The sequence below is a fragment of the Phalacrocorax carbo genome, chromosome 1, assembly GCF_963921805.1.
Source record: "Phalacrocorax carbo chromosome 1, bPhaCar2.1, whole genome shotgun sequence".
NCBI classification, from domain to species: domain Eukaryota; kingdom Metazoa; phylum Chordata; class Aves; order Suliformes; family Phalacrocoracidae; genus Phalacrocorax; species Phalacrocorax carbo.
In genome coordinates this window covers 214488407-214513559 of record NC_087513.1, presented here as the reverse complement: position 1 = coordinate 214513559, position 25153 = coordinate 214488407, and the positions used below count along the sequence as shown (strand labels likewise).

Sequence of the window (25153 nt, the reverse complement as noted above, 5' to 3'; positions counted from 1 at the left end):
AAAAGGCCTGAATAGAAAATAATTCACGTGTTAGATGAACTGAGTTACTCTGTGGAGCTCTCTTCAGGGAGCCACAGCCGTTTATAATGATAAACTAGCAAAAGTTATCAGGCCAAATTCATACTTGAGGTGGTGTCTCCATGTGCACTAAGCACCCCTGACAGTCACCAGAGATATCAATAGAGTCAACAGAACTAAGACTGCCTTTCAGCTGTGCAAACATAGGTGCCAGTCGGATGAGGCGATAGCTTTAGAGTTGGCTGGTGCTTGGAAGAGTTTATGTTGTGAGGAAAGTTCAGGTTGGAGGTCTACACGCCAACCTCCTCCAGCTCAGAGCATGTCCGTCTTCAAGGTTAGATGTAGTACTCATGTGGATAACTAAATTCAAGCAACATGAATACCACACAAGAAGTACAGATCGCCAATAATTTGTAGCTGATTGGTTCATTCAGGGAACAGCCCCTTTTTCTTCTGTTTGTGGGCACCCTGCGGTGGTAACAAGTGGATTCCTACATACCTCTCTTGCCTTCTGAGAAAGTTGGGATCATGTTGGATATTTTTTCAGTGGTGTCCATGTGTCTCTCCTGGGGTTTCTGTGTCATCAGGCAAGAGTCTGTTGCCTCACTAAGTGAACAGAGGTCTTCAGATAAGATTTCATGAATGCGATATCAGATTGCCTGTGAATTCACTCAGCTCCTTCACTAAAGCTCTGCCTCTGAGCTCCCTCACCAAGCTATTCACAGGCCTCTAGGGAGATTAGGAACATGAATGAGAACTGGGCAGAGTTTTCTGGCAGCATCATACTAATAAGGGCTAATGCAAAGGACAGCTGCTAACCTGGGAGGTAAGTGTGGGCTGAAGTGACTCAGCAACAATGTGGTTTCTCTGCGAGTGGCTTGGGTCTGATGGTGACAGAGCTATGTGTCCTACAAAGCTGCTGCATCCCACAAAGGGATTTGAATCACAGAGGTTACTGTGCCTTGATTGCTCCACACCACTAATGCCCTTGGAGTGCCAGCCCATGATCCTGGGCACAACACAGCAATTACTGCAATCTCAAAATCACAATGATGTTCTTAACATGGCATAGAGTGCATAGCTTGATAGAGAGGCATGTTATCCACCCTGTCTACATGTGTGTTGTTGGAGGCTCAAGAACCCAACTTCAGATCTCATTTTTTAAGAGTGGTGGCAGTAGGAGGAGTAGATTTGTGTTGAACGTGGTAAGTATTGATTGCAGTTTTGCAAAGCCAAGGTACCATATGGATGCCATGTAGGCAGGGGATACCCAGACCCCTGAGGTGTTTTTCCCTGGGGTATAATTTACTCTGTCTTAAAGGTGGTGAAGCTTAGAGTGACTTTGCTTTCACTGTTTGAAAGGATTTCTGAGCCTGCTGAGTAAAGGTTGACTTTTCCAATGGGACTTCAGTCCCCCTTGTTTCCTCATCTCCTTAGCTTTGTGAAGGGTGTAATTCTGATCTAATAAAATATAATTTTCCTTTTTCTCCTCCCTCACATTTTACTCATAAGACAAACTGCGGCGGGAGGGTAAGTATGGCTCTTGGCACTGTCATTTGCAATCGCTGTCACGCCTTCCACGGGATCACTTGTTTCTGTTCACCATTGTGGCATTCTCATTTACTTTGCACCACCATTGCTGCTGCTTCACAAATGCATTGAGAGCATCATCCCCTTTGCTGCAGAGCTTGGCCCTCACGGTCAAGTTGTGACACCTTCATTACCTGTGAATGTGGTTAAAGCTGTAAGCGCTTCTCAGTAATGACCTCAACTTGAAGGAAAGAAATGTTTGCAGCAAAATGAGAAAAAATTCAGCCAGGGCTTGTTGCCCATGGTTTGGCTTTCATGCACTGAGGGGAACTATGCAAGAGTATCTGGTGGGGAGTTTGGACTTGTGAATAAGGTTAAATCTCTTTCTCTGGAGACAAAACCAATGTCTGTTGCTGCTCTCTAAGGTGTGCCAAAATGCAGTAATATTTGGTAGAGCTGAATCCAGATGAAGTCAGCTGTGGTGTTCTGGGTAGTGAGGGGAGCAAGCTCAGAAAGGATTTGTTTGGAGCTAATTAAAATCCAGGTCATACAGGCAGTAATGAATTTCCTCTGAGAGATGGTTCCTGTGGTCAGCTACGGCAGAGTCCCTGCCTATTGGTAAAGCTTTATTTTCCCAAGACAGGAGGGCTTTGCCTTCACCCAGCAATAGAAACCAGAGAGATATTTCCTTGGAGGTGCCCTTTGGCCCCTCATCAGCAAAGTGGACAAAGTTTTGCATGCCATTAACTGAGAGAACTGGGCAAATTTTGAGTATTTATCAACTAGGAAAGACCTACAAAAACAAGTAATAGTACAAGAGTTTGTGCTGACAAAGTGTTTTGTGGATCACAAGGAAAGGGCCAGTGAGAGCGTCCAGAAAGCATTCCTGCAACTAATGGTTAACTCCTTTAAAGGTCTCACTGGCTGCATTTGGGGCAGGGCAGGCCAGCATGGTTGAAGCACAGGGATTTCAGACCTCTGCAGGGGGTCGGTCTTTTTCAAAAGAGGCTCAAGGAAGATCAGAGATGTCCCTAAAATTAATCTGGTAACAAATAATGAAAACAGTCATCCAAGTACCTCACCCAGCACTGGAGGGAGACTTGGAGTTCACTGGAGATCTTGGTGACATCATACCATTCAGAAATTGAGCTCACTCCTTCTCTGAGCACTAATTTACCTGCTCTGTCGCTGTGGAAGGCTGTTCTGAGGATTCTCTGCTCCCCAGTTCCAACGCCGCCTTCTTCTAACATCCAGTCTACATGACATCGCAGCCAATTTCTACCCTTTGTATTTGTGACAACTTCGTTCTTGAGCTTTTTTCCTTTACTGGCACATAACCCCCTATTACAGGGAAGGCTATTGTATCCTTTCTCAGTTACCACTGTAAACTCAAACTTCACCTGGGAGTGAACAGAAAGTTGCTCTCTGATGTTGGCCGTGAGGCTAGAAAGTGAGGAGTCCCTAAGGGCTTCCAGCGTCCCTGTTGTAGTACAAAATTGCCACCTACTGGCTGCCTTTCAGCAAGCCTGAGCTGGTGGGAAGAGTTGTGTAGATGGTGGCAAACAAATTATCGTCTCACTGCACTTTCTGTCATGACTGAGGGAAACTGGGCTTGATGGAAGAAACTCAACCTGGGGCTGCCAGCTTGTGCCTCCAGGTCTCCCTTTCTACTCCTCTCCTCAGCAGTGACAGTTATTTTGCTGCCTTCAGAAGTGAGGAACAACTTATATTTGTTTTAAACATCAGCCACGTTGAAATATGCACAAAAAGAGGAGCAGTCAGCGGAGCATGGAGAGATTTTATTCGCGGTTCACAAGCATCCTTGCCTGTGCCACTTTGTTACTTTGTGCCGAGGGCTTCCTGTTGGGTTTAGGCCATGCAGATAAAAACCCGTAAGGACTATTTTTATGTTGAAATTATTTCCCCCCCCCCCACCCCCGAAAAGAGAATATGCAGCAGTGGGGGCACTTTCACAGCTGGTCCCACTAGGAAAGAAAGGTGAGATTAATCTTACAACTTTAGTTTCCAGTAGTCAACCTAGAGAAGGTGACTCAGCTCCTTTGAAATCATGGAGTGAAACTAGCCTTTATCTCATGCTCTTTGGTTGGCCCAAGATGAAGCCCCGTTGACTCGCTTGCTCTAGACAATAACTTTTAGACAGCTGAAGTTGGGGAAGGAGATTCTTATTCTCTGCCTTGAGCTTGGGATGTGGCCAAACCTCCTCATGTCAGAGCTGCACCTGAGCAAGGTGACAAAGGGCATGAGTCCTTTGGTGAGAGGCTTGTGAGAAATAGCTTCTGGAAGGGCAGAAATGAAAAAGGCACCACAAAGGGGTTTTCTGCCCAAGACCCAGGAGAGCTTTCCTTGTTCAAGTCCCACAGAGAGCACAGCACAGACAAAAGGCCATTTCCAAAAATTACTCAGAAACAACCGAGAAGGGATATGTTGGAACTTTGTGGGTCATATCCACGTACACAGGACAAGGTTTAAATTGCACCATGGAGAGGTTTGATTAGGCAGAGATGGTAGAGAAGAATGGATTGCAGAGGCGTAGCAACTCTGTTGTGGATTTTTAGAAACAGGTTAGACAGACGTCTGTCAGGAACAGTTTGGATCCAGCTGGTCCTGGTTTGAGACAGGGCAATGGTCTCCAGGTCCCTTTCACCTCTAGTTTCTCATAATTGGTGCAATGCAATAAATATATATGGATATGTGCTGGCTCTGGCGGTATTTTTGCAAATACGAGCTTGACTTGAAACTCTGAATCTTAACTGATGAACAGCCGAAATATGAATTAAGGCTTGAATCCATGTTGTGCATGAGCAAGGCTGAGTATGAACTGATAGTTTGGGGCTTTTGTTCCAATTTTGCTCCAGGCTCCATCCTGCAAGCATCTTTGACTTGAACACCATCTTTCATCCAGCTTTTGAAAAACCTTGATTTTTCTGGCTTCCACATTCCATCCAAGCTGCCAAAGCCTCTCAGCCACATCCCACTGTCCCCATAAACCTTCATGTGCTTCTCCTCCAGACATACACAGGTTCAATACTGGTGGCAGTAAACCCCTACCAGCTTCTACCCATCTACTCACCTGAGCAGATACGCCTGTACACCAACAAAAAGATTGGTGAGATGCCACCACACATCTTTGCAATTGCTGACAACTGCTACTTCAACATGCAGCGCAACAACAAGGACCAGTGTTGTATCATAAGGTGAGTTGGGGAATTTCCTAATGGGCCATATCCTGAAGACAGATGCTGAGCACCTCCAACGTGGTTGATAGAGATATTATCAAACAGAAACAGAAGTTTTAATGACCGATCAGATCTTCCATCCACATATTCCCAGTGCAGAGGTGGCGTTTGTTTGCAGTCACTGTTCCTAGTAAAGATCCTTTGGTACTTATCCTACAACCCAATATATCTCATATTCAACTTTAACCTCCTCTTTTAAGTTTAAACCCAGTACTCCTACAGACATCAAGGGTGCAAAGATCCATACATTCTGCACTAGGAAGGGCCAGGGACAAGCTTGATCACTGGACCTGTGGTTGTTCACACTGCTGAACTGGTGTCTCCCTGCATGGCTCGGCTCTGCTCTGCTCTGGACTAGTCAACCTTGGACTCCAAGAAATGCCCAATCACATTTATGGGTATAGTTCACCCCAGTGTCTGTCCCGAATGGGGGTATGAAACAGATGTGGTTCCCTCAGCCTTCTAATGCTATTCTATCATGTTTTCAACTCTCAAACAGTCCTGCATGCTTTCAGGGCATCACCTCTCACCAAGGCATGCCTACCCTCAGTTTCATTGCACAAAACCATTTCTCTGGGGCACCCTGTGCACAGTATTTCAGATATGTGGGTGTGAAAAGACCATGTGATACCTTACAGGGCTAAAAAAGTATCATATGGGGCCCAGAGGAGAGTCAAGGCCAGGCAGGATACAGTGTGCCAGTGGCCAGCCAACCCTGAGAACTGAGGCAATTTGGCCATGGGGGCAGGGCTGGTTACCGAACACCAGGAAGGGCCATTTCAATCATTTATACTGGCTACCCCATATAACAGACAGGTCATAGACTGACAACAAAGAGTTTCTACCCATCCCTTCCTCCTGTGCCATCACAAGGTAACAAAACTTATCTTTCAGTGGAGAGAAAGTTTTGGGGAGTAACTCTTGCTTCCTGCCCCATGATCTTCTCTCCTACCCACCCCTTGGTATGGCATGCCTAGGGGACATACAAAAGAACCTATCACTAAAAGACACTATTTCAGAGTCTGCTTTCTAGTGTGTTATGGCAGCTCAAGACTGGTGATGGAGATATCCCACGGGACCAGCCAGCCCCTGAACCACAGCATCATGTTTTGGTGATCATACCTGGAAGAGCACTGTTTGAAAGTGCTTCGTGACCTTTTTAGTGCTGATTGAATGATGGTATTTGCTGCAGAGGCCCAAAACCAAGTAACAGCTTGGGCCAAATGGACTGGAAAATAAATCTGTATTGTGGCTGGAAGATGTCCAGTACTGTGTCCTACCATTTCTCCTACAACCAGGCCTTGGGATGCTGGAAACCCATCCTTAGTGGCCTCGTCCTGCTTGTGCTAGCAGAATAGGCACAGAGTCATCAGTCCCTTTGGAGACAGAGAGCCGGACATTAGCAGAGATGTAGCAGGGCTTTCACTGACCTCAGTTCCTGTTGTCTTTGCAGCGGTGAATCTGGAGCAGGGAAGACAGAAAGCACAAAACTGATTCTGCAGTTCCTGGCAGCAATTAGCGGTCAGCACTCCTGGATTGAGCAGCAGGTCCTGGAGGCAAATCCCATCTTGGAAGGTGAGACCTCAGATGATGGAGGCATTTTTATCACTGGTAGGATTGAGAGGAAGAGAGGATCTGTATTTCAAATGCATCTCCATCACCTGCCAGCAATCCTGGAGCCAGGGCGTGGTGGCCAGGGTGCTTGTGCCAGCGGTCCACAATCGCACAAGGGATGGATGTGGGTACCTTTCTCTGCACACAGTCTGTTTGTAGGGAGAAGTCTCCCACTTGGAGGTTGGCTTAGTCCCTCTGTATTTCCCTAAAGGATGAGCTCTGTACTTTCCCTCTCAGTCACCAAATCACTCACCAGCAGCTCTGTCATTTCCCACACAGTGTCACCTCACAAGCTGCAGCATCATCCTACCAGCCTTGCTCAACCCTCTTGTATTTCATCAGCTGCTGACAAATTCCTGCTGTCCTAGCCCGTCTTCCTGGACAAGGTCACCCCATTCCCATGCCTCCTTCTCTGTGCTCCTCTCTATATTTCCGAGGACAGCCATCTGCGATATATCCTGTTTCCCCACACTGAGTTGAAATTGAGCCAGCCAAACTTAAGGGAAAAGCTTTGGGGCTACTTTTTACCCTCTCAGCCTCACGCTTTTGATTACCTTTTTTTTCCATGAGGCCAGATCCATGATCCTCCCTGCATCAGGTCCTCTTTAATCCACTGCAATTCTTCCCCGCAGCTTTCGGGAATGCAAAGACCATCCGTAACGACAACTCTAGCCGATTTGGGAAGTACATTGACATCCACTTCAACAAAAGGGGAGCCATTGAGGGTGCGAAGATTGAGCAGTACCTGCTGGAGAAGTCCCGGGTCTGCAGGCAGGTAAGGCCGTATATCTGCAAGGCGTGGGAACGGGCATTCAGTCAGTCAATCTTTGCGGTGCCGTTCTCCTTGCAGAGCTGATGCTTGCTCTCCTACTGCAGGCCCAGGATGAGAGGAATTACCACGTGTTTTACTGCATGCTGAGAGGGATGACGATGGAGCAGAAGAAGAAGCTGGGTCTTGGGAAAGCCACAGACTACAACTACCTTGCAATGGTGAGAACGCAGCAAAGCAGAGGTTTGGGGGGGGTGATGTGGTGAGAGCTTGTTAGCAAGGGATAAAGAAGAGAGAAGTGCTTCCTTCACAGCCAAGAGCTGCTTTGCCAGTTATGACCTTCCCAAGTCTTAGCCACAGGGTTTGTAGGACTTACTTGTCCCGCTACCGCAAGCCTCGCAGTCTTAGTGCAAACCCTTAAACCACTCTCAGAAACCACTTCCCAGAAACTTAGACAAGGTTGTTTCTACTCTTCCTGTGGAGCAGGACACAGGCTTGGATGGTTTTGGTGTTTGGTGCCCAGGCCCCTTGTTTGGAAATACCCAGTGTGTTAGATATGACCCAATGCTCTTGCAGCAGCGATGGACGGGGGGGAGTGCATAGCGGGATGGAGCATTCTCTGCAGCATACAATGCTGAGCTGTCTCTGCTCCACATGTCTGTCTGAACCAGCAATGTCCAGCCCCACTCCTTATATACTAGTGCAGCAATCCAGAGGAGCTGGTAGAAGCAGGTGTAATTAAGGCTGGCCCGTCATCAGCAAGGCTGGTACACAGCTTTCTGGCTGGATCGGTGGGACCCTCCAGCATGTTTCCGTCTTGCTTTTTAGCCCTATCTCAGGGAGCTTTTTCTCCTCTGCTGACTGCAGCCAGACACAGGGTAGCTGGGGACAGCAGGGTAAGTGCAGGTAACAAGGATGAGCAGTCATTCATAGTATACACCAAAGGGCAGAGCTAGATTCACAGGTTCAACATCATCTCTTCCTTATTCATCTCTTAAATAAAATGTCTACTGATTTAGGGCAAAGCCCTGGATAGCTTAGGGTTACACCCAGATGCTCTCTGCTTTACCCCACGCACAGTGCGACCCCTTTGCCTCCCCAGGGTAACTGCACGACCTGCGATGGCAGAGATGACAGCAAGGAGTATGCCAACATCCGCTCTGCAATGAAGGTCCTTATGTTCACCGACACGGAGAACTGGGAGATCTCCAAGCTGCTGGCTGCCATCCTGCACATGGGGAACCTGCAGTACGAAGGTAAAAGGACAAACACAGGGGCGTAGCCCAGAGCACTTCTACACTTTATTCTGCATGCTCAGGGGAGCCAAGCTTAGGGAGGGAGGGCTTATCCAGACCACCTGCCTGGCACCATGTCAGGGACTCAGGTCCTTATTGTGGCATGTAAGGACAAGAAAGGAGGGGTAAGTTCACCTGCCCACCCTGCGGAGCTGCCAGACTCCAGTATGTTCAGTGACATCCACGTTTTTCTGAATGTAGGGAGGTTAAATATGGCCACAGGCCATTCGTTAGACTCAGGCTTTGCAAGGAGAGACTAATAGAGTGTTTGACAAGTGCCTGTGTCTTATGATATGCCTTCATAAAGGTACCAAACTGCCCTGCTGTCATAAATGACACAGTGATTTTAAAAGCCTCTTTGGAAGTCAGAGGTCTAAAACACGTGCTAGAAATATTTTTACATCATCAGTCATTTAGGGTGGCAGGCAGAGCAGACTACAGGCCCTTTGCAGTCAGTAGCAGGACTCCAGCAGCTGCACGAACTTTTCTCTCTTCTGATGGCCAGATTTTGCCTGGCCATCATATGGAGGCAGCAGAGGAAGACTCTTTCCCTCACCCTGTCCACCTTCTGCAGAACCACATCCATCACTGATGGCTTTCCCTTTGCCTTTCTTCCCCCAGCTCGGACCTATGACAACCTGGATGCCTGCGAGGTTGTTCAGTCGGCGTCGCTAATCACTGCGGCATCGTTGCTGGAGGTCAGTGGCTCTGCAGTGCTGCTGTCCCCTTTCTGGCTTGTTCCCTTGTTTCTAGTATTGTGGCAAAGCTTCATCCGAGCCAGGCTCTCCTTGCACCACCAGCTCTAGGAGACTGAAGAGGCCTGGGTAAGCCATACTTTGCCCTGCAATGGCAGCGTGAAGGTGGGTGTCTCCATCTCAGCTGGGTATCTGAGCTCCCCTTCACACCAGTGGAGATAAACAGATGCTTTGGTGGTGCATCGTCCTAAAAAGGGCATCCAAAATAGTTCAGTCTCTAAACTAGTTTCCCTCATTGACGTAAAGAGAGTCCATTACAGTAGCTGAGACAGGTATGTCACCTATACCATGTATATCTGAAGTGAGGTGAGATAAACCTCACCCAACTCATCCATGCCATGGCTGGAGCATTTTTCAGTGGCTTCCCCAGCAGGTAACAGCCCCCCTCCCCCACCCCCGGGACAACTTCTCATCTCCATCAGCACTGCTGGTCCCAGATCGTGATCCACAGCTGTCTTCAGGGTGTTTTCATGTACTTTAGGGGGTGGACATTTCCCTGGGTTGATCTCAGAAGTATGAAAAGGGGTCACAGAATCCCAGACTGGTGGGGGTTGGGAGGGCCCTCTGGAGCTCACCCCGTCCCACCCCATGCTGGAGCAGGCACACCCAGAGCAGGGGCACAGGGCCGCGTCCAGGCGGGGGGTGAATGTCTCCAGGGAAGGGACCCCACAGCCTCTCTGGGCAGCTCTGGCACCCTCAGGGTCAAGGGAATGCAAAGCCACATTCATGTTGGTAGAATACAGCGCTGCAGGCTTTGCTTTATTTTCTCTCCCCATGCCTCATTAACTTCTCACACTAAGTCACAAGAACATTTCCCATAGTATAACACTGTATAAAGTGTTAATTACTCTCTCTGAAAATGCTTATGACATGATTTGAGATATTTACCCTGTACAGCTAAGACACTTGCCTCCAGCTACGGGGGGGCTGCACTGTTCCTCTCTGGCCATGCACATTCAGGCCGGTAGCCCAGGCCACTGTAAGGACACCTTGTGTTATAAAGTCAGCAGTTGTTTTTGGTGGTGTCTTTGCCAGGTTGACCCTCAGGACGTGATGAACTGCCTTACCAGCCGGACTATAATCACCAGGGGGGAGACTGTCTCCACCCCTCTCAGCATGGAACAAGCACTGGATGTGAGGGACGCTTTTGTAAAGGTCAGCCTTAGAGCATTCCCTTCTGCTCCTGTTGGTAAGCTGGTCTGCCACTTTTGAGACCAGAGCATCCACTGCACAGGAAAAGTGTCTTGCTTGGTGCCTGTGTGAGTTCAGATCAGCAGATGGCCTTGAAACTATGTTCTCATTGGGATACACAAAGAGTTGAGATGGAAGGAGTCTAGATAGCCTGGTCTTCAGGGGATTTGCAATGTGGACTTGAGACTGTCTATGCTCAAAGGTGACCTATGGAAGGAGCCAGCATTCTGAAATTACTTCACCTCAACTTCAGGAAAACATCCCAGTTCAACCCTCAGGGTTAGATCCTCAGCTGCTATAAATCAGAGCAGCTCTATCAACACCTGTAGCATGCACACCTGAATTTCAGGATTTGGGCATGTTTGCAGCAGTAAATAAAGCTGAATGTCATGAGAATAGGGATAGAGCAATTCAGTAGCCATCAGAGCACTTAGAGAGAACATCACTTAAGGCTTTGGGGTGATGAAGGTTGATGAGGTGGGTGCGCATCACTACTGTGCTGTTTACAACCCCATCAAGGTTGCAAAACAAGCATTGGTGGCATACTTTGGCCACCGTGGGCCCCCCACTCTATCTGTGGGGAACTGGTAGATCAAACTAGCTGGTTTGATACCCAACTAGTCTGCAAATCCAGACAGTGACTTCTCTAGTGGTGATGGGCCTTTGAATCAGGCTCCCCTCCTGGCAGCACTGCTTTGGCTTATACAAAAGAAATTAATAACACTATAAAACATGGAGTTCTGGAACTACTAAATCAGCAATAGCTGCTTCATTAAATCAGCAAACTGTTCAGCCAGTGCTGTAGCATTCAAGTCAGCACCTTGTCCAGGTGAGACGTCCATGGCTTGTCTAGCAGCATAACATGGCTCTGCTGATCTGTAAAGATGTTTAAACTAAGCCCATAGATCAAAAATTCAGGGTTTTTGCTTTCAGTTGTCTTTTATCTAGGGTTTCGTATCTGTTTTCTTTGATCTACGTAAAGCTTTTAAAGCTTTAAACCATGCCAAAGGTCTAGCATAGATGTTGGTCAGCATGTCCTCAGGGACTGTCCAGTTGCTGTGCCACCTGAACGGTGCTGCAGACTAGCAGGGTGAACTGCTAACCTGTCTCAGTGAGCTCCATCTTTGGGATGTTGCAGGGAATCTATGGGCGGCTTTTTGTGTGGATCGTGGAGAAGATCAATGCTGCAATTTACCGACCTCCTTCCCAGGAACTCAAAAGTGTCAGGAGATCCATCGGCCTCCTTGACATCTTTGGCTTTGAGAACTTCACTGTGAACAGGTATGGAGTCTGCAAAAGCAGAACCAGGTGTTAACCCTCCTTCACCACCCCAAGCTCAGAGTCTTGCAGTCCTTTCACCTCTCCTGAGATGAACAGGATGGACTGGGCAAAGCTTTTTTCTATATGAGAGATTATTAGAACTGATCACTTTTATGTTGCAGCAGACAACATATTCCCTTTAGTTGTTCAAGTATTGGCCACATAGTAGCCATAGGAGATAACCTCCAATTGATTGGTTTAGGCTACACAGGTATAATGGCTATAACATAGTTTTGGGGGAGAAAAACTGATTATCTGAACCAATAAGAAAATTCTCAGCCAGCAGCAACCTTGATAAGTGGTTGACAAGGTCTGAGAGGTCTTGCTTCAAGCATGGAGAGAGATGGAGAAAGGTAAAGCATGGTGGATCTAAAGTGGCCTTTCCTTGACCTTCCCTCCACAGTTTTGAGCAGCTTTGCATTAACTTTGCGAATGAGAACCTGCAGCAGTTCTTCGTGCGTCATGTCTTCAAACTAGAGCAGGAGGAGTACAACCTGGAGAACATCAACTGGCAGCACATCGAGTTCACCGATAACCAGGATGCCTTGGACATGATTGCCATCAAACCCATGAACATCATCTCCCTCATTGACGAGGAGAGCAAGTTCCCCAAGGTGTGTTTTGGGCTCTCCTGTTTTTACCCCCTTTGCACTTCACACGCTGGCACCCCGTGAGAGGACTGATCAACCCCAAATGCACATTCATCGGTTTGTTATTCATAGCTTTTATTGCTCTGTCACATTTTCTTCCATGAGTACCACAACCACGCTTAAAACAAGTTACCATTTCTCATGGAAGAATATACCTGCAGGAGACTCAAGAATAGCCTCTGACAAAGTTTAAGACAAAATAGTATTAAATATACTTCATTTGGAGCACTATCATGAATATAGCACAACATAACAGTGATATTTAATCTGTTTGTTGAATTCCTGAATTTGAGATATCCCCTCCAAAACATTTATTCTCAAAATAAATATACATTGTCACCCGAGACAAAAAAGAAATGCACTACCGATTGGAAAATTATTTTAATGGGACAGACCCTCGTTACACATCAGATCTTTTCCTGTGTGCACAGGGTACAGATGCCACCATGTTACACAAGCTGAACTCCCAGCACAAGCTTAACACCAACTATATTCCTCCAAAGAATAACTACGAAACACAGTTTGGTATTAACCATTTTGCTGGAATTGTTTACTACGAAACAAAAGGTATGGGGCAGCTCCTGGGGCACTGCAGGTGTGAGGGGATGCTTGGGGGACGGGGAGCTGCTGCTGTGTTGGAGCAGAGCAGGATGGTAGCCCACACTAGTGTCAGTGTACTCCTTTTCCTGGCTGCAATGACTTGGCCCTTCAGTGGTGCCCATGAGCTTCAGAGGTTGGTGCCCTCTCACTCGTGCATGCCCATGACAGAATCGCAGTGCTTTGCACCGTATGCATCCTTGACCCAGTCTCAAGGTGCGCCTCTCTTCCCTCTCTTGGTCCCCCTTTTTCTGCTCACTCATTACCCCCACTACCTCCCCAAGAACCGCCAGCAGTCCAGCAACCCGGAGGCTGCTTGCAGGGCACGTCCTGGCCATGTTGCACTGTGTCATCTATCCATGTGTTGTCCCATTATTCCGCTAGGTTTCTTGGAGAAAAACAGGGACACGCTGCATGGAGACATCATTCAGCTGGTGCATTCCTCAAAGAACAAATTCATCAAGCAGATCTTCCAAGCAGATGTGGCAATGGTAATGCAGGCGAGAGAAGATCTTTATTCATAGTGGGGTGTTCCTGGAAGGGGCGGAAGATTTGCAAAGAGTCATATTGTTGTTTGGGGTGTTTCAAACCTGTTAGTGTGAGCCAACCATCAGAAAGCGTTTGTGCGGTGTCATGGGTACATCCACATCACTCCCCCAGTTCACTGCATTCACTTTGTCAAATATTATTCTGTGCTGTGATTGCTCCTGTCCTACTGTCCTAATTGTGTAAGGATGAGAACAATAAGGTTGGTGACTGTAGAAATCTGAGAGAGAAAGAGCTAGCCCCTCCAGCTGAGGAGTCCAGATCTGTGCATAACAGAGCGAGAAGTGAAACCCAAATACTTGTAGACCAGAGCAGAACGAAGGGACAATCTGGCTGGCCCTTAAGCACCGCAGCAGGACCGGCAGGGAACAGCCAACGGTCATGTTTTACTGTTACGACAGCAAAGAGAGGGGACACAAGCTACAAAGGCTGAACTTTAAAGCTCCCCTTTCCAGGTCCCAGTGCTCCAGGAGGGTATGTGCTCACTCCATGTTCAGTGCAGAAGACCATGTGCACTGAAGCGTTGGAGAAAGGCACAGTTATTGCTTTAACTCCATTTGAGCATTTATTACTAGGTTACCAGCTTAAATGTTGAGATTAGTGACTATTTCACCATTAATAATGCAAATATATGATGTTTTCTTTAGGAAGTTGAACATCTACATCTCCCTACTAAGACATCATCAGCCCTGTTCCCAAAATTAAAGTAGAGACTGTTTTAAAATGTGAGCCTTGCAGAACCTGAAAGTCTACACAGATAGGTCGATATGGCCAAATCCCCCAGTCTTTCCCTAGGCAAAGCCATGGGACTGCAGGGGGAAGGGGTAAAATTTTCCAAAGCAACCAAGTTTTTTAGAAGTTGGGGTCCTGTTTCGAAATGACAGCCAATGCCACTGATGGTCCAAGGGACTTAGGGACTTTCAGGAGTGCCAAACAGATATAAGTGCTGAATTCCTTTGCCTGCTAAGGGAAATAAATGTTTAAATATCCGAGCAATTTCTTTAGAACAGGCTACAGACACTTTTGCAAGCCTGGTTTATCAGTTTTGCTCCTGCTGAAATTAATGATCAATATCCTTCTGGCTTCATTAGGCATAATGCAACATTTATCAGCCCCAATTCAGCTACCAATTGGCATGACCCTCCCAGTGCATTTCAAGCTATCCCCAGATGTCGATACTCCTGCTGAACTAGACACTAACTCCCTTAGCATCAGTGCTGCCATTTACTTTGCTTTTTATTGCTTGTCCCTCACTGCTTTTTATTTTCGGTGCAAGCTTTGCAGTTCACCTTGGAAGAGATTTCCTGCGAGTTTGGGCAGAGCAGAGGTGCATTCTGGGGAGTCGATGAGAGGGAGCTCTCAGGTTTACACAGTCATGCAGACTTCTTCATGGGAACACCTACTAAGCATCTTTAAAAGATGCTGGAAGTACGTGACAACAAAATTGAGATGTCCACCTGGGCATCGTCTAGGACCTGAGAGCTGAGACCTGTTAAAGCATCAGAGCACTTTTTTGAAATAAACCTCTTCTTTTATAGTTCCATTAAACATCTTCAGAATCTGTCCCAAGTGGTGGTCCCTGTGCTTTGATACTTTAATGATCTCTGCTTTAATTATTTGTACGAGAAATTTGTAACCTGACTAGCATGGAACTGGAAGAGGAGCAAACGTTGGGTACCAGCTCCCCTAATCATGCACAGTGTTAGTGTGAACTGGGAGAGCACAAACCCCCTGAGCACCACAGAGACAAAACTGCTCAGACAGGCAGAATCCAACACGGGGCTGAGATCATTTTGCCATTGCTTTCCAGAAAAAAAAAAAAAATCAATAATCTTTGCAGCCCTTTTCTTAAAACACACTGCCCAAAAGAAGGAGCATGTGAGCATGGGTCATGGGAATTGACGGCATGTAGCAAAGAGCTGAGGCAAAGGCACTTCTTGGAAGTGTGCACACCTTCCCCGAGCACCAGTGAGACAATCCGCGGAGAAATCTTCCAGAGACGCTCAGGCCAGGTCAATCAAATCTAACATCTTCCCTTAAAAAGAGACAAGTGACTGCTTTGCTAAGGGCTAAATCAAATAATGAGGCATTTTTGCTCAACAGCTTCCAAACTTTGGTCCTCAGGAACTTATCGATGAGTTTGTAGGATTTTATGAGTCAGTGAAAAGCAAGTCCATATCTGCTTCACATTGTCTTTCAAATGGGATCCTTATATGCCAGAACCTTGAGAAAGCCACAGATCAGAGAAGTTTCAACACTAGCTATGTTTGAATATTGCAGTACCTTTTTGGTCCCTGAAAGACCTAATATTTGTGCACAATAAAACCTGTGTTGTGAACTGGGTGTTGCTGGAGCACCCGGGGCCGTGCAGCCTGATTCATGCATGCCCATCTCGGAGGTCTATCTGCATGTGTTTGCTGGATCGGAACGTTGCTCTGAGCGGTGCCGGGTGAAATGGTGGATTCACTGTTCCTCTGAGGAATCAGACGGTGGGGTCTGACAGTGCTGGTCACTCAAGGAACAGGTAGAAGGAGCAGTGCAGGATGGAAACCAGTGAAGGGAAAAACAAACGGGGCTTTCCCCTTGGCAAAAATTTCAATTCTATAGAAACCACTTGATTAGTTGGATTAAAATTAGGGAGGAAGGGAGGGGTTTCTTTAGAATTTTTGTGAAAAATTGTTTTTTCCCTGGCATCCTCCAAACTGCTGTGTATCGAGACCACCAGTCACAGGAGATCAGGGATGTATGAGGGATGGGAGTGGGGGTGGCTGAAACTGGATGGGCAATGATTGAGATTAAAAGATGTAGAAGAGTCATTTCCAAGAGGCAAGAGCTGGATAGTGATGGTTCCTGCAGCTTCAGGGATGTGAACATGGAGACGAAGAGGAAAAGTCAGGAGAGGGATTGAAAAAATCTAAAAATTAATGCATTTTGTTTGTGAGATATTTTAACAGCTGGACCTCCAAGACTAGCAATGTCAGGCTCCCATTTCAGTTATTCCTTCTTTTCACTGTTTGCTCTTCTCTGTCTCTGTTTTTTTATTTGTTTTGTTTTGGTTTTTTTGTTTTGTTTTTTTTTTTCACCTGCGCTTCACGTAGTTTCTCTGTGGCTATGCATCCAGCACATTTGGCCAGTCGCCCACACCCACACCAAAGGTAAACTGAATACATGAGTTCCTCTGTTGTATATTCACCTCTCCTTTTCGAGGGTTGTGCTTTGCTGTTGTCGGTTTATTCCTCTTCCTGTACTATCTATAGAGGATCCATTTCAAGTGACCGATGTGACAGAGAGCATTTTTACGGCTTGTTGAATAGATGCAGGTGTATGACGGCGACATTTATTTCTAGGATTCAACTCAGAAAATCTTGATGGGATGGGACTCATGATGATGATGGGAATTTGGTTTGGATAAAATCAGAACCAGCCTGAGACAAAGGTTTGAGGATTTTTTCTGATAGCTGAATCATTTTAATTAACTTCAGATGGGCCATCTGTGGGATTTGGATGTTGTTTATCATGGTGCCACCATTGGCTTCAGTGGGACATTATTCGTCCATGCAACTGCAAATCTCACCCTGTTTTGCCCTTTCTGGGGCAGGAAGCTGACAGTTCATGGGTAAAAAACTCCTGGATTGCATTTCTGGGTTGCTTGGAAATGCCATCGTTCTTGTTCAGGGGAGAGCTCAGATCAAAGCCTTCAATGACACAGTTAACACTGAACTTTGCTGTGATCGTCCCAACAGGGCTCTTGGCACCTTTTTTGGATCTTTTCTGTTGCATCTCATCTTCTGACTGGTTCTGATGGCTTCCCAAACCTTTCTTGCTAGATATTTGGTCATAGGGTAGCTTACTGTGTGCTACAGGTTTTGTGAGGTTAGCATTGCGATTCTGCTCATGTTTCTATGACCATCTTTCGACAGCCAGAGGATCATGTTAGAGATGGACCTGACTTTCAAAGTTCAAATCCTTGCATGGGGCTGAATTTCAACCCTTCTTATCTTTGCAGTGTCTCGGGGTGTTTGGACTTGGAATTCCAATGAGGGGGATCTGACCCAAAGTCATTCATTCCAGAGCTGGACTCCTTCCCCTCTATATCATGACTGCAAATTATTTGGATTGCAACATCTCATTGGGCCCTGCTCTAGAGTTGTAGTAAAGCCACAAATCCTTCCTGAGTTAGGATATGGTGGGATTAAATCCAGGAGAAAATTTTTGTGCAAAACCTGTCAGAAATGCCCAGGCCAGTCGTCTTCTCTGAAGACAACCACAGGAGATACAGGGAAATGGGAGACATCATACTGATGATTTCTATGAGCTTGGTTGTTGTCATAGTTGTTCTCATAATATAGCCTCCTGTCTTGTAGGTTTTTTGATGAATAACAATTGATCATATTTGTTAGGCATTGAGGCAAGGATGGAAGAGCCAAGCCAAAATAGATTTTCCAAATATATCAACATCAGTAAGTTTTATAAAATGAGGGCATAGTTCAAAATAGTGATACTCGGCACTGTTATGCACCCCACGTCAATTTTGCACCTGAAGGCACTTCCCAGACTGCACAGCCTTTAGGAGAGAGACTGTCTCTTCACTATATGTCACTGCAGAACCTGCCTGTGAGGGGGCTTAACCTTCAGTGGTCACCTGGAGGCCACCCCAGTGACATTTCATATAACAAAATAAAAACAAAAAGCATCATTTTTCTCAGACTTCAGAACAAAGGCTGAGAAACAGCATGTCATATTGGCATGGCCCATTTTAGTGACCTTGTAATCCTACAGAGATGGGAGAACAGTCCTTTGTCCAGAACGTGTCTCCAAAGTATTGCTGGTGGTACATGCTTCCCTCTCCTTCTCTAAGTCACCTTAAGTAATTAATCTTTCTGCATTTCCACTGAAGCAGGTCGCCATCTCCCCAGCTACATAGCGCTGAGCACGGCAATCCTGGTGCACCAAGCAGCCTTCTTCTTAAAGTGGGCGGAGAAGGTGCAGAGGGACAACAGGAGTAACTCCTACCATTTCTGGTTCAGTGCCATTTCTCCTTGTACTGGCCTTTCTCATTGTTTCTATTTCCTTTATTTGAATGTTACAAAGAAAAAAACTGGGTCACTGCCCTAGCTGGAACTCTGGGTCTGCATTAAGACCATCCTACTTAACATAACTTTGCATCCACCTTAAGCCACTGATCCCACAGGGTGCAGATAGGCTGAACTGGTTATTGCTTTCTCAGCTCTGGACACAAATACCTAAACATGTCCAAGACACCAAAGGAAGGAGTCTGAATGGGTCCCTAGAGATTTTACAGCTTCACAGAGATGCTGGGAGATGTCCTGATGCTCCAGCTGTGCCATTGGGAATCTCGGGCACCCCATGCTGGCGGGATATCCCTTTGTGTCCTGATGATGACATTCTGCCTTGACTTTTGTCTTTATGTTACCGCAGCCACACATGTCTCTGCACCTCTAAAGCCAGATTGGCTTGAGGTGGTGGAAAGAGGTGGCATTGAAGCATGCCTGAATGTCATGCTGGTCTGCATATCTTTCTGAACATCTCTTTTGAGAAGGTGCTTCTCTGTAAATCATGTAATTCTCTTTTTTTTTGTATTTTCTCTTCTGCTTTTTTTCCTTTGATGCTGAGCACAGGCTGAATGATTACTCAGTGCCCCAACCTGGGCTACAGCACCTGTGAATCCTGCTTGCCCTTCCCTATGACACACAGGTCACATCCTCTTGTGTGCTAGACTCTGTATGGACACCAGTGAAGAGATAGTCTGTGCCCCAAAGTTGCTACAGTCTCCATTTGAAAGCTAAGACATGTCTGGTCAGGAGAAACGCAGAATATATTCAGCTCTTTATTCTTCAAGCTATGGGGACTGGGTCTGTTTTAAGCTAAAAGATGCTCCTCATCTGCAGTAAAACCGGTATTTTCAGTGCCTTGCTAGGTTGTATCAGGAGGCTGCTCCACTCTTTTTGGGGCAATTTTGTTGGAATAAAGGAAGCGCCTTGATTCTCCCCACGCTGGTGCTGAGGTGAGATGGGAGGAAACACGATGAATGCAGTGGTGTCACCCTGTCCTTGCAGGAGGAGGCTGATGCAAAGTTCTTGCCTGAGGTTTCGTTGTGTAGCTGAGAGCCTGGTTAGTTCCCATGAGGCTGTTGCCCACCGTTGAGGGGGGTCTGCGCACAAACGTCAGGCCCAGGAAGCATGTGAATGGATGGGATGGTGCAGTCTTGACAGGAGGAGCCCAGACCACTCTGAGCATTTGGATGGGAAGACAAGCTGTTTTCTGGCCACTCTCCCATCCCTCCAGCCCTTCCCAGCAAAATGCTCTCAGGTGTAAAGGTGGAGATGGCACCACTGCTTTTTACTGGAGCTGGATGCATGCAAGATAAAATGCAGGGCATCAGCAACCTAGAGAGGCAGGTCTTGCTGTCTGGGAGCAAACCACTCATGCATTTCCTTGTAGAAGCTTGTAAAAAGTCTTGCATCTTTCCTAACACCACGGCTGAAAAATGACCTCTCCCAGCCAAGCCCAAATTGTCAAACCTGGCTAACATGCAGTTGCTTCCAACTTCCAGCCCTGCTCCTGCATCTCTTGCTGCTTCTAACCGCTGTGGCTATCCTTTCACATTTCACAGAGGTGACCCCTTGCACATAATTAGAAAAGTGCTAAAAGTACACTAATCAAAGCTAGCCAAACCAGGATTCTTGCTGAAACAGCCTATTCCTCATCAAATCTGTGACAGTATGTAAGCACCAGCCTCTACAGTGCTCTGCAGGTAGCAGCTGCATCCATTAATTACTCTAGATTTGTTAACAGTTTTCCAGGGGATGATTTTGCTGGGAGAGATCACTGATAGCCCCCCATGCTCTTCTCGACAAGTAGGCCAAGTTTTTCTGGTGTGTGCATGAGCTGGGTTTTCTCTTGTTGGAATTCCATGATGACTTTGTGTTTGTGTTGACTGGATTTGTCTCAACATCATATCCAACCTGAGCTGTGCAGATTCCCTGCCCATGGCAAGGGGTTGGACTAGATGATATTTATAGTCCCTTCCAACCCAAACTATTCTATGATTCTATGAAATTCCTCACTTTTGGGGGTGAGAATGTTATCTGACAGGTTATTAGTGCTATACAATGAAGCACACATAAAAACTTTAGCAAAAGTAGAAATAAAATTCACCAGCTTGCAAAACATAACAGCAAGGCCAGTGCAAATCGGGACTCTGTGACTCTGCCCATGGCTCGGCCACCTGCAAAGAAGAGGAGGTTTGGAGGAAACATGCATTAAAATCCTGCTGGAATCCTCCTTTTGGGAAATCCCTGTCCAACAGATCATATCACATTCACCTTGGTTTTGATTTGGAGGGAGTTGCATCCCGGTGCCCAGCTCTTCCTCCAACCCACCAGCAGCACCTGCTGCCCCACAAAGGCTCTCTGAACACCAGAACCTACGAGACACACAACACCACTGTGGCTGATGTGTAAGGAGCTCAGGTAATAGTGTTTAACACACAAAATCAGTTGGAGGTTCATTTCATTCGCAGCTGGTTTAACAAGGTTCTCCCAAGACCGGGAGAAGGGGTCATTAAGGGAAACCACTCCATTCTGCTTTAGAAACACTTGCCCCAAACTGGAGATTGGATTATTAATTTAACTGAGGGTGCTAAAACAAGCAAAATACTCAAAATCATCCTGATTCACCCTAAATACCCATCTCATTTGGTTTAGTTAATATTCTTTTCCGAACACAACTCAACTCTCCCTGTAGTACAGGCTGAGGAATATAGACCGTAGCAGTTTCTGGAGATGTTGCAGAGTCACCCCACAGTGAACATGCCCCTGGCTTGTTTTTTGCCCTACATGGGTCTCTGGTCCTACACTCCAGGAAGCCTGACATGAGGAACCATGACAGAGGGTTGCCATGACCGTGCTGTGATGTATGAGGGCAGGGAAGCCCAAGCCATTCCTGAAGAGCATCCCTGGGCAAATGCATCACCCCAAGCTGCAATACAGAGATTTTTGACAGCCCAGAAGGGGCTGTTTGCTATCATGGGCAGATCTTCCTCACATCTCTGCATAGGGTAGTCAGGATTGCCAGTCACACAGGGAGGTTTTAGCAGGAGAAATTAAATTATGGCACTTTTCCTCCCTGGGTAGAGGCATATGGAGCAGGTTGCCAGAGTTTGGCCATTGCAAGCTCACCAGCTCTAGCTCTGCCCCTCTTCTGCCTCAACACTCAACCATCTCTGGCCCTGCTCCCTCCTCCGGCCCCAGCTGTCACGGGAGGCTCCCGGGGACGCGGCCGGAGGGGAAAGGCGCTGTTATCTTTTCATTTCCTGAGCCTGCTCCACTGCGGTTTTGCAGGGAGCAGAGACAAGGAAGCGCTCGCCGACTCTCAGCAGCCAGTTCAAGCGGTCCCTGGAGCTGTTGATGAGGACTCTCAGTGTGTGCCAGCCCTTTTTTGTCCGCTGCATCAAGCCCAATGAGTACAAGAAGCCCATGGTAAGTCCTGCTTTTCTCTCCTGGTTGCTTGTCATACAGGACTGCCTGCAGGGTCACTCTGCCCTGGAGCTAATAGCAAAACTTTGGGTACCAGTGAAGTCAGGATTGATGCTGGGTGCTTAGAAAACCAACCAAAAGCCTATTCTGCAAGCAAGGGAGTCACCAAAGGGTTGGCAAAATCAGGCATTTGCTTTGCAATCCAACAGTGCCCCAAAATTTTTGCAGAGAGGAGCTCCTGCTCCTGCCTTTCTTCCCAAGGATAACCTCGAGGAATTCTCCCTGGAGCCCTTTCTCCTATAGGAAATGCCTCTGAATTTCCATAGGGGGTAGGCACCTCCCTACCAGAGACTTAGTCTGAGCTGTAGGGCCCTGGGTTTAGCCCTATGGCAGGGTTCGTGGTTCCTCAAAGAAGTGATTCCCTTTCCCACGGGTGCTTTCTACAAAACTTCTCAAGGGCTCTCACTTGGTTTCACCCCTCTTTGATCCTCTCAGCTGTTTTTTTTTTTCCCCACCAATTGCAAAAGCACAATTCTAAAAGCAGAGAAAAAAAGAGGCAAAATAGCACAGAGGAAAGGTGAGAGGAATTATTTTGCTCCGATTCCCAGGGACCTGCTTCAAAAGCAACAAACACTCTGGGGACAAACTTTAAGGAGCAAATGACAGGGAAGGAGACAGCTGTAAATCCCCCTGACCACAAACTGCTCAGGGAGGGGCTCTGAGATCTGCAGCAAAAAGTAGATGATAAAGTGGGTGCTGCGTGCCCCAATCCCACTGTCAGCACCTTGCAGGATTGGACCCTGGTGCTGTTAACAATCACTGTTAGCTGCTCACCGCTCTTAATAGTGATACTGCTTGTGGAAGAAGAGCTTTATTTAATAATAATTTCAGCTATTTGTTTCTGCGAATCATTCTGCCCATGCCTGTGCACTTCGGTAGCAATTAATCTTCTCAGAGCTGGAGTTTATCTAAAGTCAGTGCCTGTTGGAAAAGCTCAGCTAAGTGCAAAAAAGCATAAAATATTGAATTTCAGGGCTGTTACATACAAACTGTGTTTGAAACTTATTTTTGCTCTTCAGTGAACCTAATATGATTCAGGGTGAAAGGTTTGGTGGCTCTCTCAGCGTGGCTTACTGTGCCCTTATCCTGGTTTTGGTGAGCACAAAAAGGCACCTAATAGCATATTAATGGAACACTTTGGGTTAATGCTTAACAATATGTCTGATCTGAGGTTGTCATCTCAGTTGAGATCAAAACAAGACCTTTAAGAGCAAGGGCAATGTTGAGAAATAGATGTACATCCCGAACCGATTTTAACAAATTATTCCCAATGCCCTGACTTTGAGCTGCTTTTACACCTGGATATCTGGGATTTGGTCTGGCATTTTTGTGTCCTGCTTAGGAAATCTGCATGTCATCAGCTCTTGCAAGCACTAAGCCAGACGTCTCTGTCCAACCCATTTACCTACAAAACTTTCAGTGGGACATAAAACCAGCTGTAAGTTTGAAAGAATCAGACAAAGAGAGATTAATCTCCCCATTGAAGTAGTGTCTGGATGAGCTAACACTGATTCAGAGGCTGTAGTTTATATCATATGAAATGTGATTTCTTACTAAATTTATTTTTGGCCTTGGTTTAATAATAGGGAGGGAAAAAATCTCAGATAACGGTACACAGAACTGTGCAGGGCGACTGCAAAAGAGAACATTTTCTGGGAGTTCATTTCTTGTCCCTGGCTTTGGAGGAAAGTGTACTGATAGTGATAGGAAATGGGATAATGGGAAGTAAAAGGTCAATGGAAAGTCCTGACTGTTTGTTACTTTCTGTTATTTTAAAACTTTTGCTTCCTTCTAAAATGTGCTTTGGGAGAAAAAAAAATTGTTTGCATCGTGATGCTGGCTGGAGTTGTCTGGGTCTACGCACCATCCCACGCTGCTGCTTCTGAGCATTGCTCTGTTGTTCTGGTTAGTCCAAGACAAACGTGTGGGATGAATTAGCTAACAAACCATGCATAGAAAGTTAAAACTGTCTTCAGCAGTCTGTGCCTCATCAGGCCCTGGCTCCAGGAGCACATAGTTGCCCTTACTTGCAATGAACTAGACCTACAGACTCTGGAGGGTTATTTGCAAGCCCACAGCCACTCACATATCCTCTGCTTCATGGTGGGGGGAGACCTAGGAACACACACCTTGTTCTTCTGCACCTTTCTTGTCCCCAATACCCCCTTTAGTTAAGGACAGCTTAAGACCAAATCTGGATAATGCTATTTTCTGCCTTTTCCTTGCTCATCTGTTGTCTTATCCTGGGATCAGGATCTGCCTTAATTCACTCCAGCCCTTTCACGGTTAAGTGGCTGCTATGAGCTAGCCAAAAATCTCCCTCCAGGGTCGGGGAGATGGGTGCACCCCTAGGGCAGACCCTCTCGTCCCAGAAGATACATCTGAGATACAGGCACATACCTATCTCTCCTCACTCACTTCAGGTGACATTTTAGATGCTCATGCCTTACATGCACAGATGCTCACGTTTCAGACAGCTGAAGGGAGGGCAGATGAATAGCACCCTGGCAGTAACTCTTTGGCTCAGGCTGGGATTTACTGGCCCGACGTTCTGTGGTGTGCCAGCACCACACCACCTCTGCCTTTATTTTACGCTTGGGTTGAACACTTTTTGGATGCTCGCAGAAGACAATGTCAGGCTGCAAGAGGGTGCTCTCAGGGGCTCCAGGATTGTCCTCAATGCACTAAAGCATGGTAGAGATTTTCCTGAACCTTCCTTTGCTTCAGCAGATCTGCCCATCTAGCAGCACCACTCATTACAGACCCTGAGGCTCCTGAAGCAAGGGAGAGCAGCCAGGTTTATTAGCAAACATCTGCAAGAGTTACCCATGTCTGCTGTCTGGCCTTGAAACTGTCTGTTACTTGTCAGGAACAGCCACGAATGCTGGTCTGAGAGTTATCCTTTCCCTAAAACCCTCAGCTGGTCTCAGTTTTGACCAGTTCGTTTTAAGCTCCTTGGACGTCCTCCTGGGTACAGGGTGGCTTGATGATAACAGGCTTATCTGAGGGCCTCGGCATCTCCAAGGCCACACTCTTCCTTTGTGGGACTTCAG

At 46.7% G+C, this 25153-nt stretch overlaps 1 protein-coding gene across 6 annotated transcripts in view; it reads left to right on the top strand.

Moving 5' to 3' along the window:
* MYO7A (myosin VIIA) overlaps window positions 1-25153 on the top strand; it is a 103894-nt gene that overhangs the window by 42589 nt on the left and 36152 nt on the right. For 2 of the 6 annotated variants that reach the window (XM_064441507.1, XM_064441505.1), the window contains exons 5-16: window positions 4579-4763; window positions 6259-6380; window positions 7052-7194; window positions 7296-7409; window positions 8291-8444; window positions 9105-9181; window positions 10274-10393; window positions 11568-11710; window positions 12153-12363; window positions 12831-12966; window positions 13381-13487; window positions 21906-22043. In XM_064441507.1, the coding sequence (XP_064297577.1) occupies window positions 4579-4763; window positions 6259-6380; window positions 7052-7194; window positions 7296-7409; window positions 8291-8444; window positions 9105-9181; window positions 10274-10393; window positions 11568-11710; window positions 12153-12363; window positions 12831-12966; window positions 13381-13487; window positions 21906-22043 (1650 nt within the window). The other 4 variants (XM_064441506.1, XM_064441504.1, XM_064441508.1 and 1 more) reach the window with 3 other exon arrangements.